The following is a 19,948-nucleotide window of genomic DNA, read 5'->3' on the forward strand; positions in this document are numbered from 1 at the left end:
GAGGCGATATAAAAACACGAAAGAATGGCTGCGTCACGTCGTATGAGAGCGATAATACATACATATCGAGCGAAAACACGCTCGAGCTTCCGGTTGGAAAGTCAATCATATATTTCGGCAAATTAACAACGAGAGTGATGCTTGATGCGCCGCATCTCGCGTCTCTGCGCGTTGAATAATGCGAGATATTTCGAGCGCGAAAATCGGCTCGACAACGAACGAGTGCTGTTTCATTAACGAATCACGTTTCAAGTGGTACACGCGCGGTGTAGAAACAAATTGAGAACAACGTTGCACACCGAACAGCGATTTTATAATACACGCGCCGCGTATAAGTATACAGTGTCCGCTTCTGCTAAAAAAACATGATACTACCCATGTATCGATATGCGAAATACCGATGCATTTCTTTAATCAGCGAGCAGCAAGAATCCTGAATCGTCGCCAACATGAGAAAAGTTGATAACGAATAAGACATCTCAAGTTTGACAAGAAAGCGAACTGTCAATTTAAAGTGCTTGACAGGAGCTTAACTGGACTTTGTCACAAATGAAGGACTTCCTTTTTGATAAAAAGGCCTTTAATATAATATGCAGATTGATGTCGTTGGCATCGATAACCCCTTTGGTAAATCGTCGGTATCTCACTGATTTCCTCGACGACAAGCGAAGGGACGTCGACAGGAAAGGTGTCAATTCCAGGAAGAAAGAGGAAGCTCGCACGCTCGTAATCACATTATCATTTGAATGCGCGACGTGACCGAGCCCTGATACGTGCCTCGGAATCGACAATTTGAATATTTCGTCAATTAATCCGCGGATGCTACTTTGCATAGGTGAAGACAGGGTTACCAACCGATGCGATCACTCCGCTTTATTTTAACGACAAACATCTGACGATGTTATCCGAACAGGATATCGATCTAGCGATCGAGGGAATTAATGGTTGCCGGATCAAGTATAAGAATCAATGTCAACGACAGTTTAATATAATAGCGTGAAAAATCGCCTCGGAATTTTCACCTATAAGAATGTAGGAGAAGAAATAAATCGATGTTACTTAACTGGCAATTAATAATTCCGGTTAACTTTCAACTCATAAACATGTACCGCTTACTAAGGAGAGGAAAGTATGTGCGCGATGAATACCCAAGTGAACGCTGCATCCTCGTCGGAAGCGTTTTCATCTGCGTGAAATTTCCGGCATAGTTTGCGATACGAAGAAAATTCCACGCAATCCATTCCACGTTATTCTTCTCTTCTTGGAAGATACTTGGCCGGAAGATACTGCTTTTTTTGCTTCTGCATATATCGACTAGACGAACCAATAGCACGTATTCCGTGATTACAGATTGATAACGAGCTTCGGTGATAAATTTTTATTGAGCTTATCCGTTTGTTGCGACATCGCGATCCTCGATTACCGTAATTAGCGGTGAATTAATATTCGCGATCATTGAATGCGTCGCGGTTGAACGTTTTGGAAAAGGCGCTTAACGTCCATAACATACACGCCCTTTCACCGAGTAGGGAAGGGAAGGGGTAGCAGGGGGGGAAAATGGGCTATGCTTCGCAAATCGTATCGACCGCGTGGTATTTACCGAATGAGTTTTACGAATTACGTCGTGGTATGTTTGATTTGCACGACATTTCAGTAACGTTCATTTTCCCTGCCCACGGCTACACTTTTGTTGCTTCCTATCGCGCGGTTAATTTCTATATCCAATGTAATGTGTATATATAAATAAAGAATTATTCTGTTAGCCGATAAAGTGAGCATCGTATGATAACTTTAATAATAAAAGCAATTAAATGGTATCGCGAACGGATCGATTTTTCGATTAAATTCTAATATGCATTCAGTCCCTGCGAACTTTCCCTTCGAGATTTACATTCGAGAAAAGATTCGTTGTATTTGATTGTGCGCGATTCTAAAATATGTTTGATATCGGAGGCTTTGATAAGCAAACGATACGATCTCAATAACAACATTGATCCCATGATCTTCGGTGACACGAAAAAAACGTGGGAAAGTCAACATGTAAATCGATTGCTCGACACAGTGAATCCTCAAGTAAAATTCAGAGTTTCCAACTAAATGATACGATCGATACGCTGTAAAAAATTCTTTGCACAAAAGACGTCGAGAAAAGCAGATTCCATATCGTTCGTGCTTCTAATTACGATTCGATATTCGAGATTCGTGCGTGATTTTGCGCGGAAGTTCCGCATGATGCTCGATTATTCCGTTTAGATCCTTTTCTTTCTTTTATGAGCTTCGATAATATTCCGCCGGTAACAAAACCTATCGAATCGCATTGGCATCTACGGAAGGGAAGGTTCAATGATTCAGAACCGTTGGAGAATGATTAATTATATAACTGTGCGATGTGGCGCGCGCTGATCCTCATTATCGTGTAGCGAATCTCCGTTAATCGCAGGAATTCTCTAACATATCACTGATATTACATAATGACATCGTTATTCCGCAATGATATTTATACGGACAACATTGCGCTCGAGCGATTCGGACGAGATGGAAAAAGTAACGCGTAATCGCGTAAGAATGAAAATAGGCGATGACATGAAGTACGAAAGAAAAGCATCTACGGGAAAATAAAGAAGGCCGGAGAGAATGGTTGATCTCTTTGGTTAAAGAGAACAAAGAAGCTTCATTCGCCGCGTTGCATTGAGATGCAAATACACGCCACCTTACGTGATTTACGAGAGGGAGGAACGTGCTCGTGCGAGCTGGGCGAACTAGGAGCGCTTCCAAATCCAAATCCGTTCGGGGTACGAGCAGATAAGACCTGTCCGAGCAGCCGCCACAATGGACCGGGGATTTTATAGCGTGGAGTATCTCGCGTGCGGTGCCGGAGAACCACCGATTTTCTCTCGGTCAGCAAGTTCCCCTCGGACTCGGACGTGAAAGACCGCGGCTGACCATATGAGTTTCCACGATCTGACAGAGAACCGTAAATTGCGGCCTGATCATCCCTGAATCTTTCGCGGATTAACTCGAATATGCTCGTTAAATTGAAAAGATGGTGTATATTGTAAATTTTATATCATTATTATGATTATCGAATTGGATGAATAACGAGATATCGAGTCGGCTCGATAATCGCGACGGCATTCCTAACAATTAATTTCCATTGTTTACGCGGTAGATACGTCCACGTGGATGTATTCATTGACAGTTATTCAGAGAGCGCCATTCAAGTTGTACAACGTTGCGGATTGAATCGGGCTCTCCGCGCATCGACGAGCGATTCTTTTCATCCGTCCAGGTGAAATCCTTTGTACGGATGGAAAACGGGGGCTATCTCGCTGCCGACGAGTCCGTTGCGTGACGACGGCGTCGCGTGCGTATTGTCACGAGCGCAGCCCCGCGACTAACCACTCCGGAGCGTATTGACGCGGATTGCAGGCGCAGGTTAAATCGAGCAGACGGCGGTGGCGTCGCGACGCCGGCTGTGCGCAACCACCCCTCGCTGCGTCTCTCTTTCTCTCGTCCCACTCCACCACCCCTTGGCCCCCACCGCCCGTCCAGAAACGTCGGCGCGGAGAAAGAGAGAGAGAGAGAGAGAGAGAAAGAGAGAGAGGGCTTGCGAGAGCAGGGGTGGACTCTCTGGCGAGAGGGAAAATTTATAAAGAGGAGCCGCCGGCGATGTGGCGGGAGAAACGAGACTACTTGTTGCGCGCCCCCGTGACGCCGGCGCCCCCTCCCCCTCCCCTACCGCCGTTTCATCGACGACCGACAACGCCGCCACCCCCTCGACGACGCCGTCGTCGCCAACGACGCCCCGCGATGCCGCCGACAAAAATAGACGCGTCGTCGCGGCGCAACAGATATCACTCGGTTCGGCCTCGAGTGGCTCTCTCGGTATAGCTTCGCCTTCGCCGTTCGTCTTGATTGCTGCGATACCGGCGATTGGCATCCCGCTGATCGAGAAATTTTGCCATGTCGAAACTCGATGCGAATTCTACCTTTTCGTTGAGCAAGATATACGCGGTAACTTTCGAAGAAACTTTGCTTAATCCGAGGGAATCTGCTTAATTCGAGCGGTTGAACGCAGCAAATTTTATTTACAGCTTGATGATTGAGACTCTAAAAGGATATATATGCACGATATATAGTAATAATAAACTACACAGAAAAAAAGGATATTCTTGTTTTGAAAGTATATTTAATTTTGACATGGAAATCTTGAAATGTGAGATTATATTGCGTTAATTAAAAAAAAAATATAAATGCTTGAATAATTGTTTACTTGAATGAAGCCATTTTATACAGTTCAATCAAGAAAAATATATTCTTATGATTTAAGATTTAATTTTCTTGAATGGAAAAGAAACAATGTTAGATAGAAAATAACATTTTTAAATCAAAGATTATAATTTTCTTAAAGTAGAATTAAATAATTATATATTCTTGAGAGGTGACAATTACAATATTAAAATAAAATTGTAATATTGTTGAAATTTAAAATTATTAAATTCTCCTAAGAAGATTATAAATTGTTGCGTATATACGAAACAATGAACGCGTTAGTTCAAGTATATAAGTTTTGATTTGACACTTATTTTTTTTCTGTGTACTATTAGTACATTTTTATGCCTGATTATTCAGTTTACAAAAAATTAACGCGCATAACGAGAATTTTTTTTGGAAAACAAAAATATACAACGCAAAACAATGAACGCATATGGCGATTCTTACAAAAATAAGTCGACACACTGTAGACTAATTCTTTTTCATATGAAAATCGATTTCATGCAAATACATTTCACTTACTTGTATCTGGTTACTGATGTGCAGTTGCTGCGCTTGATTGATCTGCAGAGTGGAAGTTCCGGGTCCCGAAGGAGGTCTCGGCGGCGTGGAGTTGGTGTTGAAAGGTCCTTGCGAGCCGGTCTGGTTCGGTCCACCGCCTTGGGATCCTCTGGGTGGCAGCGGGTATCCCGGACTCCCGTGATTCGGCATAGAACCCGGACTACCGTACGGCGAGTATTGCTGCTTGTAACCGCTGGGTCCGAGCATGCCAGGCTTGCCGCCCGTCGTAGCCGGCTGAGGCCTCTTCATGTCCGTCAGGCCCGCCGCGGCAAACTGCGACTGTGAGCCGACGAACATGTCGTTCGTCTGCTGGTTCCCGAAAGTCGGTGTACCGTTGTTCTTGTGATAAGAGCCGGTCCCGGTGGCCGCGGACTGAGTCTGTCCACCGGTTGGACCCGTGCTGCCAGGACTGCCGAGGTAATCGGACGCGCCAAACTGGGAAAACTCGGCGTAGGGGGACCTCGCTGTTGGACCTCGCGCCGCTGCGGCCGCCGTAGGGTTGAATCCACCTAGACCTAGTTGTTGACTCTTGTGCTGATGCTGCTCGGCCATCTGCTTGAGCGTCTGAGCCGCGGGACTCATCTCCGACTTAAAATCCAGACCGGAATAGGGAAGTCGTGCGGGCGAGAATTGCGAGGAGCCGAGAGCGCCCGGGCTCGAGTTGGCCGGCATCGCGTTGCCGTTGTTGTTACCGACGTTGTTGCTATTGACACCGTTGTTCGCGCTGTTCGGGTGCTGCTGCTGTTGCTGCTGCTGTTGATGCATCGCGTCCTTGTCATCCTCGATCTTGATCTGTCCGTTGTTCGTCGTCGAGAGCCCGTTGTTGTTGTTGTTGCTATTGTTGTTGTTGTTGGCAGCAGCGGCCGCGGCAACGGCGGCCGCCGCCGCCGCGGCGTTATTCGCCAACGTGTCCACGCTCTTGTCCTCAAAGTCGAAGTCCTTCATAAACTCTGGATGGAAATCCGATATCTCGGAGATGAGATCCTTGAATGCGTCAGACGTGATAATCTCGTCGCCGGTGTCGTCGCCCATAAACTCGGAAAAGCCGGGAAAGCCGGTGCCATTCGCTGCGGCATCCTTCTCCAGCGCGGCCGCGCACTGTTCTAGATCCACGAATTCGTTGTCGGGTTCCTGTTTACATTCAACTAGGTTACTGATGTCGACGCAACCGATCCCACCGCTGCCACCGGCGCCACCGGGAACAGGTCCGCCACCCGCGCCGGGTCCGGGACCACCAGGTCCGTTGCCGTTTCCGGCCTGCGGCCTGGACGCAGCGGATGCAGACGTCGGATCTGGACCGGGTTTCGGCGAGGAGGATGCATTTAGCAGATGCTCGCTCTTGACAGATGCGTTCGTTAGTGCTGTAACTTTTACGTTTGTCGAGATTGCCTGCGCCTGCGAGCTATTCGCCGCCGAGGTCGTGAATTCCAGTTGCTGAACGATCTGTACCTGGAACTTGGTGAGACCCTCGTTCCCGTCACCGCTACCAGTACCACCCCCGCCGCCGGGCGTCGGGCCCGTCGAATTCGCACCATTCCCGGGTTGATGCTGGCCGTGGCCGTGATGAGGCCCACCGCCACCACCGGCGCCCGGGGCCTGCTGATGCTGATGCTGACCCTGCGTGCATTGCAGCTTGACGGGCGGTTCGCCGAATCCGCCGTCGCCGCTGCCAGCACCGGCAGGCTCCAAATCCTCGGCCGTCCTCTTGAGGTATTTCTGTTGCTGAAACAAGAAGACGGGATGTGATCGTGAGTCGTTTTCGCGAATTCTGCGGAGAAAAATGAAGAAATAGTAGAACTTTATATAAATCTGCCCGCGCGATACACAATTTTTAAGAGAGATAAATTATATTGTATTATTCTTCCAGTTTTCTTTAATTATTTGTATAATTTTATTATTTTGCCCTTTACTTTATAGTTAGTATATTCGATTGATAGTATTGATCGCCGACTGATCAACTTTAGCGAGAAAACAGCTCCTGGTTTTGCTTGAAAGACAGCAGCTTTTTCTGTACCGTTGCTCGGCACGAAACCGAACCGAGGTATTTAACTCGTCGCTGATATCGCCGAGCTCGATTCCATAGCTTTTTCTACGATTAACCCGAGCAGTTTCTCACCGTATCTGTCAATACTTGCGACGCTTTTTCAGCTGCCGTCTTTGTACGGATCGCCGACGGCGGCCCGCGACGGGCCGTTTTGTTTCGCGAGGAGCCGGATTCTGACGGCTCGTAAATTTCGCGACGAGCGAATCGTCTCCCGAATCGAAAGACCGATAGCACGTGATTCTATGCACGACAAGGTGCATAGTTGATCCAAGTAGTCTCTGGTCAATAGCATGCAATCAAATTCTTCAAATATACGTATACTAGAACATTACAAGGCACGCACTATGCGTATAGTAACAATATTTTAGGCGGTTCACAGATTTTTTCATCATGAAATATTGCATTTCATATTATACATATATAAATTATATTTCATATGTAAATCATATTTCGTATATGTTGTAACGCGTTTTATATACATGTTTTTATGAATGCTGGAGAGTGACTCATAATCCTAATGATTAATTAATAAAGAGAACGTAATTAAAATTATCATTAATTAAATAATCATTTTAAGTTTAATTATTAATTATTAATTAGTAAACGGTAATCATATAATAAAACATATGTAAAAGATATTACCATTCAGTAAAGTATAACATACATCAGTATATTTAAATTTATTTTGAATTAATCATAATCAAAAATGGTAATTTTTTGTTGAATAATTTGTAATTTAATGGTAATTAATAATGAAAGCTTAATCTGGATTACTTCTATATATTCCTGATTACTATTCATTCAATAACATAATCATTAATTATTAATTTAGTAACGTTATGCTCACAGTTTTGATTCTTAAGTCTAGTTTGTTATTACAAGATATAATTATTTTCCGCGAATTTTTTTAAAAATTTAGTAGTTATCAATTTGACAAACATCCGACAAATCTCGAGACTTGACAATGTACCGTCACGATTGACTCCTATTTGTCGTATTTCGATTATTCGAAATACGAAATACGATAGAAAGCAACTCGAAGCAATTATCGCTGGATTTCAAAGATTGAGGAATCCGCTTAGGCACGAGCTACTTCTCGGGGATTTCTGCGAGATCTCCAAGTCGCCGACCCTGTTTTCGACCGGGCAAATTCACGACGGCAGCGATGTAAGGCGGGGGAAGAAAAGGAGAAGGAGAGGAGAGGAGAGGAGAGAGATTGGAAAAAGTTTTCCCAGGGTGCGGTCGCGAGAGAAGCGCTTCAATCGACGAACGCACACGGCCAAAAGCGCACGGTTGCGCGCGCGTCGGTGTATATCTCTACATTTGTCATGATTTGAACCGGGATAACCTACCGTTTTCATCCCAAAAAATCGATAATACGTATTACCCTCTAATAGAGAATCGGCCGCTCTACGTTTCCCTCTGGCTCTCTCCTCTCGCCCTCTCCCCCCATCTCGCCCCCCTCTGTCCCTCCCAAGACCCGAGCTCAAATAATCCCGCGTCTTCTGCAGATGTAATACGATATTCCGTCAGCCTTCTCTACCCGCAGCATCCTCCCGCCAATCGCAGGACCAGCATCATGCTCGTCGTAAAGGTGGATGGCGTCTCCTCGATACCCAGCAACCCCGGGTTCCGTCCTCCCCTTTTACGTTCCGCGGAATGAAGTACGTTATACTAGGTATAAAGGGAGCTAACTCCCCGTCGCCAATCATCTCCTTGATGATCTCGACAAAATGTAAGATCCATAATTGTGCGATAATAAGGAGACTCGCGGCAGGTATATCGCGATTGTCGTTTCAAATTTACGATACCTTTGCGTTGTGTAAAAATTTATTATCACACTTTCAGATTAATATTTGCGTTAATGACTACCGATACAAAATACAGATCGAGTTTTATCCGGTTTCTTTTTAAGTTGAATATTAACGAATATCGCGCATGCATCTCTCTCTGTATTATATGATATTATAACAGGGGCGGGAGTCATGACACGCGTTGATTGCACGTGTGTGCCAGACGCTGGAAAAAGGCCCGTGAAAGCTCTCGGGAAGCAATTTTACAGGACGAAAAGTGTGTGTGTCGGGGGTTGGCAGATAACGGCGTATCCGAGCCCCTGTTCGCGTCAATATTGCACTCCACTTCTCTCTCTCTCTCCTTCCTTCCCCTCCTCCTCTTTCTTCATTCGTGCATCGCTCCATCGTGGCTTTGGTTGCGAGCAAAAAAAAAAAAAATACTTTAAACTGTGCTCCCGTTTCACCCAACTAATTACTTTCTCCGAGTTGCGCGATTTTCAGCCGCGCAAAAATGCGAAGCCTCCCTCCTTTCTTTCGATTCGACGCCGGTCAAAGGTACGTTTACAATCGGCGAATTGAAACGCTGTGCAGCTCAAAGTGTGCGTCAACGACGACGATAAACGGTAAACGATTTTTAATCGTGAAAACTTGATGTCGCAAAAGTGTATATTTTTACAATTTTTGTATTTTGCGGTTTTAATTCCTATTCCGACGAAATCAGTTAATGATCCTATGGACTGTGAGTCCGGATACGAGTTTGCCAAACTCAGGGTCGGAAATGTTACAAGCCACTTCGTCTGGAAATAATGTTTCGCGGTATATATTTCGCGTCAATTCAGTTGCTTAGGTACAGAGAACTGCGCTCATGCGTCGCATTAGAACTAAAGTTCTGTATCGTTACACACTACGAGCGAGGCATCGCGCTCCACCACTGTCGTTTGTCAAACGTGACGAGTAACGCGGGTGTGAATATAATATGATTGAATTAATTCTTACGCCGCTCTGAGCGCGCTGCTCCGAATTCGGGGGATGAATTCGCGGATTCTGCTACAATTTGCACATCCGTATTTCTTGCTCGCGATATTTGCGTGATATCACATTTGCGTGGGAACGTGACTGCGAACGAACTCTATAGAAAGAGCAGTTATCTTATTAAAGTTGGTTCGTAAATAAAATATCACTTGATAGAATAAATAATAATTTCTTGTTGCTCGAATATCGTATCATGTTGATGATTGGCGATCGCATTATTACTAGTCATATAATAAGCAGAACGAATTTGAGAAGTCGCTTAGAAAAGCACGCGAAGGCCGGTTTAATTCGTGAAGTCGACACGTCTATAAAGCGTCCCTTCTTAACGTCCACTTGCTTCGTACATAATGTTGCGCCACGATTAAGTTGCAAATGAGTCAGACGTCTGGAATTGGTATCTTGAATTCGTGTCACATTATTTTTCATTATAGTCTGCAACTTTTTTACAAACATTTTTATCTCTCCTGTTTTTAATCGTGTGAATATTTTTTTGTCAAGAGATTTAATTTGAAATTCATAAATAAATGTGTATCCAACATTATATTCCGTATTCATTCTTCTCGATATTATCGAAAAGAGATGTTGGGTGAATTATATCATGTAATATATGAGCAGATCTATTATTTTCGCATTAATCAACCTGAATAATAATGCCATAAATTAACACGCACGGCGAGCATAATCTCGAATTTATTTGTTAAGAAATTTTTGCTCCTCTTTCACTGCAAGATTCTCGATCCTAGCTAAACGTACGTACAAAGTTCGCAATTGAAAGGATTCTAAGGAACCTTTATTATTTCCTATTTCAGATTTTTTCCTGTTTTCGCGATATAAAAGCATCATCGACGATGACAAATCGTACATCTTGAGCGGTGGTGAATCTTGGCGCGTCGGTAATTCCTCGAGATAAGAACGTGTCACTAACCTTGACGTGTATGCGAGCACATGTATTCGTGTGTACGTGCGTGGGCGGATACACCGGTTTCTATTGAGCGTTACATTTCGTTAACAACGCTCCCGCCAGTCGCGACGCGACTGTTAACACGACCTAAATATCAGCTGGCGAGAATGACGTTTGACGATACGCCGCCACCTCACGACTGTCCCCCTCTCTCTGTCTCCCTCCATCTCCCCCTCACCTCTGCTTTTCGCGCTCAAAACTCTTTTTGCTCGCATACGCGTTTATCGCTTCCGCGTTTTCACTCCCGATAAGCCCGCGGGCCCTTACGCGACTGCATAAATGTAAATAGCGGAAGGGGAACCGCCAAACTTTGCGGATGTCGCCGGCGTGGCTTTCGGTTTATTCAGAGATAAGCAGATAATAAAGCGCGTCTGGAAAGAAGAGCATTCGTGCCGATTAATTCCAGGCGCGCTGGTGAAATTATGCAAAAAGAGGGAATTTAGTATTATATTGTAATGAAAAAATTAAATTTGATAAAATTTATGAATGTAAAATAAAAATTGCCCCTTTATCCTTTCGTCTTTTTATATTCAAGCGCATCGAAGAGATTCCCAATTACACAACTACGCGGCTCTACCAAGTGGAATCGGTACACAAGAATCGTAATCTGCCAATTGATAGGCACTTACAGCTTCTTGTGCAATGACATGTTTATGTAATCGTCGTTTTCAGGATAAGCAATCGCGTACAATTTATTCAGATCACTTTCCCTCTTCTTTCCTCTTGCGTGAAATCGCAATCGCTTTACGATTTACGATCGTTTTATCATTATTTTAGCCAAGAATCTTTTTATAGAGCATCTTTCCTCTTTCTTTCTTGTAATTACTTTGCTTTATTTAGTGGGATCACGCGCGATTAATGAGAAAATACTTACTTCCGGCATAAAAAATACAATATAATAGAGTTTCTTGCTTTTTGTTTGTAGTTAAATAAATGTCATGTTAAATTAATATGTCGCATTTAATTTAAATACTTAAATATTTCAATTAAAAAACTACTAATTAGTTGAAAAATAGTAAAGCTTACAATATTTTTTCTCAGTGTAATATTTTTATTACGTGATCCTAATTTCGCGATTGGATTTCGCGACACTTTTCGACATCGCGCGCATGTTTCTGACAAATTTTAGCGGTCGGCTCTCGCTGGACCGTTGTTAATCATCCGCGCTTCTCTCCAGGCGTCACGACAACACGAAATGATTTAATTTCCCCCGAAAATCCGCGAACTCTCTGCCGCGAACAAGTAAAAATGACTCGCGGTATTTCAGCGTCGACGCGAGGCGATTTTTCCGCGGTGAATACGCGAGAGACGGAGAGAAAGGGCGAGGGGGCGGGACGCGGGGGTCCTCGGTGGAGAGAGGGGCATCCACGCGCGATTACAGATGCAATTACGATATGCATCCGTGCAAATGTAAATGCGCCGATGCGACGCGCAATCCGACGCATCGGCTTTCAAAAGAAAAATGGATTCCCCATTGCGCGTGCATTACAGTATCGTAACCCGGACGCACACGCGCACACACACGCGACACAAGCGCGAGCGCGCTTTTGAATAATCGTTATTGCTGTAACTCTCGTTGCGCGCACATTTTGTCGGCGAGCGGTTCAAACTGTCATGCCTGTTTTAAAGAATCACGCGCTTTCGAAGCACGTCGGCGTCAGGCGCCACTTTACGCGGTGCTCGCGCTGTCCGTTCGCGTATTTCAATAATCAGATGCAATAATGTGGATTTTATATATATGCATGTACGCAGGTATGTAGACTCGCGGCGCGTTGAACCGCTTAAAAAATATTCGCGCTGACGGATGGAAATGAATTATACGAGAGGTAATCGCGTGCGCGAGATAAATTAAGCGCGAGAAATATTCGTCGGGAATTTTATTCGGATCTGCAAAAATCGCGTTATATCGTAAAAAAATTCATAACTTTCATAATTGTCAAGATGTGGTATTTTTCAACAGCTATAGAGAGCACACGTATCGCTAATCTTTCGACGCAATTGCGAGAGTAAAAATGATCGGAATGGGGATACGACCTACTCTAGAAAGTGTACAGACGCGACGCAGTAGACGGAGTAATAATGTACGCGGCGCGCTACAAATATGACGTTGTTGCACAACGTTGAACGATGACGATGTGTCAATTCGGCGCGTCGCGCGTGTCCTCCCAGTTTTCTGCGGACCGTCCATCTACCTTGGATCAACCGGACCCGATGGCGTATCACCGACAACGTTTATGTAAACGAGGACACGTAGCGCCACGTATGCACCATGGCAGCGCGTTCGCTCCTGATTACAATACGTCGTCGAGTGTAGCGCACAATATAACGCGAGGATAAATAATTTGTTAATTATTTACGCTGTTTCATATTTTGAGAAAGAATCACAAATCAGATCGTTCGGAAAATTCATAAAATATGACTATTGGACAAATCTGTCATATTTTATATAATTTCTGTTATAATTGTATTATCCTATATGCTTCGCATCGTGATTTAGTTGCGTAGAGTTAATATTATAGAGGAAAATTATCCGCATATAAATATGAAATATCCTAAAATATAAAAATATCCTAAATATAAAAAAATATAAAAATATCCCTATCTATTTTATAACGATATTATAGTTGTGTTATATATTTTTTTCCTAGCTCGAAATAGCAGAATCGAAGTAGGATACATATATATATTTCGCAAAAAAAAGTCTGTTATTACAGAGAGCAGTTACAACCAAAGTCCGAGGGCGATGCTCGCTCTATTCCTTCGAGTGCCATTAATCCAGGGACGTACAAAAGAATAGGTGCGAGATGTAATTGCGCTGCAAACGATGCGGCAACGCCAGTATCGAAGTTTATTACAGCTCTGTATTATTGATACAACTCCATTACAAAAGTCCTCAGAGAATCCCAGCAATTCTTTCGTCGTTATTTTTAGTCACCGAACGTTATAATCGCAATGAGAAATGGCGTTTCTCTCTCTAATGACATTTTTAATTATTAATTATTTTTGACAATTATATAGCTTCATAAACCAATGTAATTTGAGCTACATAAGAATCTTTTTTTTCGACATAAGACTTTCACATGGCGTATCAAGATTGCTGTTATCTCTTTCTCTCTTTCTCTGTCGCCTCTGATTTCCTCAATTAATTAAGATTAATCTTCTTTTAACGAATGTTAGACTATTCGATATCAAGTATTTTAAAATGATTCCTATATAAGATTCTGTTAAATTTCACTTGATCTTAAATAAAGAATAACATTTTCAAAAAACAATTTCGATAATTACGATGAAAATGATGAAAAAATGATGTAAATAAAAAACTGAATATTAACGCAATTTATAAAAAAGCAAAGTAATTATAATTTAAGACGTACATGTGTAAAATTAACTTGAAAATAAAACTGAAGAATAATCACTATGTAAAAAGACTATAGATGTTAATTGTAAAATCAATAAAACGTAAACACACGTGGACAAAATTGTTTAGCGAATTGAAATAAAGATTTCGACAAGAAAAAAGCAATATTGAGGACGAGAATAAAAGAGTTCGGTCCAACCGGAAGCTGAAGGTTGTCACGAATGCGCGTCAAGAGGATCGTCAAATGAAACTTTTTGACCTAATTCCTTTTTCCCTAACCATGTCCTTGAGCGAATTTATCGTGGCCTACAAAGCGTAGGAGGATCTGCGAAGGTCCGAGAAAAGAAAGATCGCATACGACGTTGAAAGGTGAGGTCGATTAGGGGTCACGTAAGGGTGCGTCTTTGTTTCGTGCAAAGCCATATTTAGACTCGGCGCGAGAAGGCGCGGTGGTTACTTTTGGACGATGAGGAGGAGAGAGTTGGATGACGTTCGCGAATGTGGGCGAGGAAATTTGTGACTGCCGAAAATATTTTCCTTTCTCGGGAATAAATTCATTAACTAAAGCTCAAAGAACTTTATTGTTTGGACAATGCGAGAAAAATTCTTTCTGAAGACGTACTAGATTCTTCATCGAAACACCAACATCATTATTAAAAATTTTAATAATATGTAACAGCATTTCACACCACTTATATATTATATATATATATATATATATATATATATATATATATATATATATGTATATAATTTGTACGATTAATTGAAATAAAATTCAGTAAAAGCTTCATGTACGTTTATAGGAATTCTGAATATTCATCATGACTATGTAAATCGCAAATGTGAAAAAGAGATATGTATATGCAAAAAGATTAGTCAAATTAAAAAAAATATGTAAAATGGGAAAATAAAAACCCATGTTTTTTTATTTGTTACTGAAATGAAAATTATATAATTAATTTTTTAGGACTATTTAATAAATGCATTTAAAAAAGTCATTTTTCCCTTTTTATCCAATTATTCCCTTTTTATTTAATTATTTCGAGTATTTGCAAATAAGCGAATTTTTGTAAAACATGTTGCAAATATCGAAGTAGTAATGCATAAAACACGCAACTAAAAAATGCGCAAATGGCGCCAGATATTATATTAATATTATACTAATATTCTCGCATAATGCACATTTCATATTTTTTAAGAAAAAGCTATTAACCTTTGTCTTATAAATAGAATTGTTTCGTTAAATCTAATAAATATTAATCATCATTTTATGTGATATTAATTAACACTTGGCATAAAGAGAAATTTATAAATGAAATACAATTATCTGAATCAATGATGATGATCAAATAGATTTTATACCGAATATTTATGTACCAATTTGAAAAAAAAAATATTAGAATAAATCCGACGAAAAAATTATTCACTCATCTTATAGAGAGCAGAGCGATATATGGATAAGGATATTTAAAAGAGAGCTGACATATCGTTTAACGATGTATTGTTAACGAAAGGATTAAAAATATTTCAAAAAATGGATCTGTTAAGACGCGAAGCGAGCGAGCGAGAAAGCGTACGTGATACGGCACACAAACCCATCGACGTCGTCTCTTGACATGTAAATTCGCGCAATTATAATTACAAATTTCACAGAGCCAGACACACCGGAATCACGTGATCGTAACGCGCCTAAGTGCCATAAACGTGATACGCGAAACCTCGCTCGGGTCGGCTCGATCTTATCACGACGTCGAAATCGCCGTCTCGGTGACAATCTAAATATACAGGGTGACCCATTTTAACTTAGGCAGCCAAATAACTCGAAAAATAAGCAAGATAGAGAAAAATGTTTTAGACAAAAGTTGTATGGTTTCGAGGGGGCCATAAGATGGTATCATTGGTTTGACCTTGAAGAGTCATTTGAAGGTCACGTGAAGGTCACTTCAATTTTTTTAAATGGAACATCCTATATATTTTTGTACATTCTTGTAGCTCATCTCGAGAGCTTTCCAAAACACTATAATTAAGTACATTTTCGTTAAGTACTTTTTGAGTTATGAGGCTTGAAATAATTTCTTAATTTTACATAAACCGTAAAATATCTTGTAAAATATTCATTTTTCGATTACCTTACCTTAATAGTTTTATGTACAAAATAATGAGAGGAATCAATTGGTGTAAAGAAAACACATAGTTGTTTCGAAGAAAAAATATGTAATTTGCAATTAACAATTCCATATTTTTTCTTAAAAACAACTATGTGTTTTCTTTACACCAATTGATTCCTCTCATTATTTTGTACATAAAAGTATTAAGGTAAGATAATCGAAAAATGAATATTTTACAAGATATTTTTTACGGTTTATGTAAAATTAAAAAATTATTTCAAGCATCATAACTCAAAAAGTACTTAACGGAAAGGTACTTAATTATAGTGTTTTGGAAAGCTCTCGAAATAAGCTACAAGAATGTACAAAAATATATAGGGTATTCCATTTAAAAAAATTGAAGTGACCTTCACGTGACCTTCAAATGACTCTTCAAGGTCAAACCAATGATACCATCTTATGGCCCCCTCGAAACCATACAACTTTTGTCTAAAACATTTTTCTCTATCTTGCTTATTTTTCGAGTTATTTGGCTGCCTAAGTTAAAATGGGTCACCCTGTATACACCATGTTCGAAATTCTCACTCTCCGAGGCTATATATCGACCCAGAATTCGTCATCGATACGTTTGATCGAATCTCTTGAAATTTTTTAACGTAAGACTGACTGATAAAATTTGATTTAATTATTTTATCGTCAATTAATTTGAAAACTGCATCTGTATAAATATTAAAAAATCGGATTTATTAAATAAAAATATAAAAATAAAAAAAAATAAAATTAGTAGTTTCAAAAAAAAGTTCAAAAGCATGATTACAAGAGAGTATTTCAAAGATTTCGATGCCTTTCTTACACATGTCCAATATTTTTTAGATACTTGAAATTAAATATGTTAAATCAAAAATTATTTTTTCAACTCAAAATGTTGAAAAAGTTACCTATTTTCTCTCTAAAAAATAATAAAAAAATTTTGATATTTTTCAGTCATCTTCAAGTGCACTCGCTTTATTTATGCATGAAAAGAGAAAAGACAACTTCTTGCGTTTCATTCGTATCATGTACTTCTTATAATTTTTCGCATATTATACAATCTCAAATCTCAACAGGGGGTAAACTCTTTTCACGAGAGATTTCTTATATCTACATTAGCCGGCTGCATTCATTGTCAACACCGCGTATCACCTCCTGCCGCTAAGAGACAAAGAGAGAAAAAGAGCGAGAGGTACGCGCACCGACTAGGAAGGAGTAGCAGATAAAGAGAGAGAAAGAGAGAAGAAGCATTACGCAATCTTGTCGTCGTACTTGTTGGTAATTGCTTATTTATTGCACTGTCACGCGCTCGTCTCTCGTCATCTCGTCGCGTATCTACGTCGTTGACGACGTTGTTGTTATCCTTTTCGACACCGCGCCGTTTTCCCCGTGTGTCGCGCTTTTAACAAAAAAAAAAGACAATTATTCCAAGTTTAGCAACTAACGAACATAAACTTGGAGTTCACATATGAGAATCGATAAGAATAAGAATTCTGTGAAACGTAATCGTCCGCATGAAATTTAAATTTTGATTTTCCTGTGTATTTATCTGCAAAGATACGAGGAATATCACCTGGCATCGAAATATTATTCACGCTTCGTCCGATCGATGATGCGATTCCTCTGCCAGCCATCGGTAAATATTGATTTCGGGGCAGAAGCATACGTACACAGAGAATCGTGATACAATCACGATTTACTAGACGCCAGAAAATTACTCGCAAGATATAAATTTCTCCTCGATTTCTCGCGCGTGATTTCTAAAGAAAATAACATTCGATATTTCATATTCGTGCGCAATTTTTTTTTAATTATATCCCCGCCAATCATAATCCATTACATGTAACGCGATGGTAATGCACGCCGATAATGCACACGTAATGCTGAAAAAATTCGCGAAATTATTCACCATGTGCGTGGGAAACGTTCACTTGCGACACGCACGCGACAAGTTTCACGTGTAATTCACCATCGGTGCATCGTCGATTGCGTGCACATATTACGGTATTAAGCGCTCGAATGTGTCCCCGCTGTCCCTCGCTTATCCAAGTGTCTCAAACACATCGCGCTGCGCGTCTAGTCACGGTATAATATCACGTTGCGTTGGCCCCTTTGCAAAATCGCTCGATAATCGCGTCTGACGACGAGACTCCTTATTATCGCCGATCGTAAGACAAAATTCCAAATTTATCCCATATATTCCATCCCAAAAATATTCTCGATCGAAATTAGATATAATCTTGTTTTACGTACGATTAATTTAATTCGTTTTCGGTCGGAAATCAATTGTCTCGACGCAAATCTTTGGCCTTTCAGTAATTCGCACCGTTGATTGGATCAGAGGTAGTTAACTTTGTCACGTGTCTGGATTCGCAATCAGCCATGCGGCAAAGGCACGGGGCGATTTTTGCGAATGGAGAAGGGCAAGGCAGATCGATCGCGGGAGGCTGCAAGCGCCGCGCTCGACTGCGGCGCGGCGCTTTTCACTGCGACGATAAATTCTGGAACTTGCAAGCTCTCTCGGAACACCGACATGCGGGGCCAACGACGCCCGTCGTTGCGAGAGCTTTCGTGCAAAATATATTTCAGCAGCACCCCAACTGCAGCGGCGCAACTCGCCGCTTTTCCTTCTCTCTCGCCGAGGCGTCTCGAATCGGTTATTGAACAAACAGCGTCCGCCGACGCTTATATGCCTGCGATTCCACTCTCGGGAAGAACGAAGATTGCAATATGTATAACGACGCTCATAAGCGTGAATTCGCGATATCGTGAAAGGTGTTTTGCATCCTTCGTCACTAATTACCTAATTACATATTACCTTTTTAGGCGAAAAATATAAAAAGGGCCAATCGACGCGAATTTTTTATTTACTAGAGAGACGTGGTTGCATTATGTCGCATTTAACTTTTTTCTCGACGCACATAAGCTAGCTTTCATGCGTGAGAAAAATTTAATATATGATAACATAATATTCGCAATATGCGCGTATCATTACCGCAATTCGAAATCTTGGCGGATGTAAAATCGTGCGTGTAAATATAGATTCCATTTTAAAATAGGGACATGAATCGATAAATTAATAATATTCGTTGAGCCTTTGGAGGTAATTATGAAACGAAATATTTTAAGCGTACAACTGGACGCATCATTATGCCAAGTGACGTAACATTGAATGTCTACGATCTCCGCTACTCGTAACGTTCATCGATAATTCGCCGACGAGCATTTCCCTTCGAACATTAAACTTTTCATCGAAGCGTTTGATTCGCGTTATAAGCGTACACCCACGAGGAAAGAAGGGCGCTTAATTATTCACGATGATCCTTTATTCATACTTGCTATTCCGTGGTAAAGCAGAAGCGCTTGATTAAAAACAGTGTCGGCGACGAGGCACTTCCTGCGAAATTCGCGTGGAAAAGCGGGAGGCAACCTTCCACTTTATATACGATATTAGAATATAAATTATTTCGCGATAATTTTCCATTTAGAAAGGGACCGATTCTCTTTAACAAACGAGTTCTTCTACTCCTCTAGGCTTCGAATATATAAAATATACAGTAATTTCTCTAACGTTGAACACAATTTTATTACGGTAGGCAGGCGCAATTTAGCCGATTCTATGCTATGCCATGTTATCTTCCTTATTCAACGTCGGTGTTATCAACATTTACGCAAATAGTAACTATCTTTCCGGAAGTTTGCCAATGTTTAATTCAACGACAGGTCGCCTACGTTACTTGCGCTATGTCACGTGACACAGTTTCGATATACTTTGTTCGCTAG

General features: G+C 41.3%; 1 protein-coding gene across 5 annotated transcripts in view; it reads right to left on the reverse strand.

Annotated features, from left to right (window-relative positions):
• The window catches only part of Mam (neurogenic protein mastermind), a 160,297-nt gene that overhangs the window by 42,134 nt on the left and 98,215 nt on the right, over positions 1–19,948 (reverse strand). For all 5 annotated transcript variants that reach the window (XM_083109731.1, XM_083109733.1, XM_083109735.1 and 2 more), the window contains one exon: positions 4,798–6,558. In XM_083109731.1, coding sequence (XP_082965857.1) covers positions 4,798–6,558 — 1,761 coding nt within the window. The remainder of the gene's footprint in view (positions 1–4,797; positions 6,559–19,948) is intronic.

This window comes from Camponotus vicinus, unplaced genomic scaffold, assembly GCF_025532165.1.
Source record: "Camponotus vicinus isolate PSW18456_S1 unplaced genomic scaffold, iyCamVici1.0 SCAF_1, whole genome shotgun sequence".
NCBI classification, from domain to species: Eukaryota; Metazoa; Arthropoda; class Insecta; order Hymenoptera; family Formicidae; genus Camponotus; species Camponotus vicinus.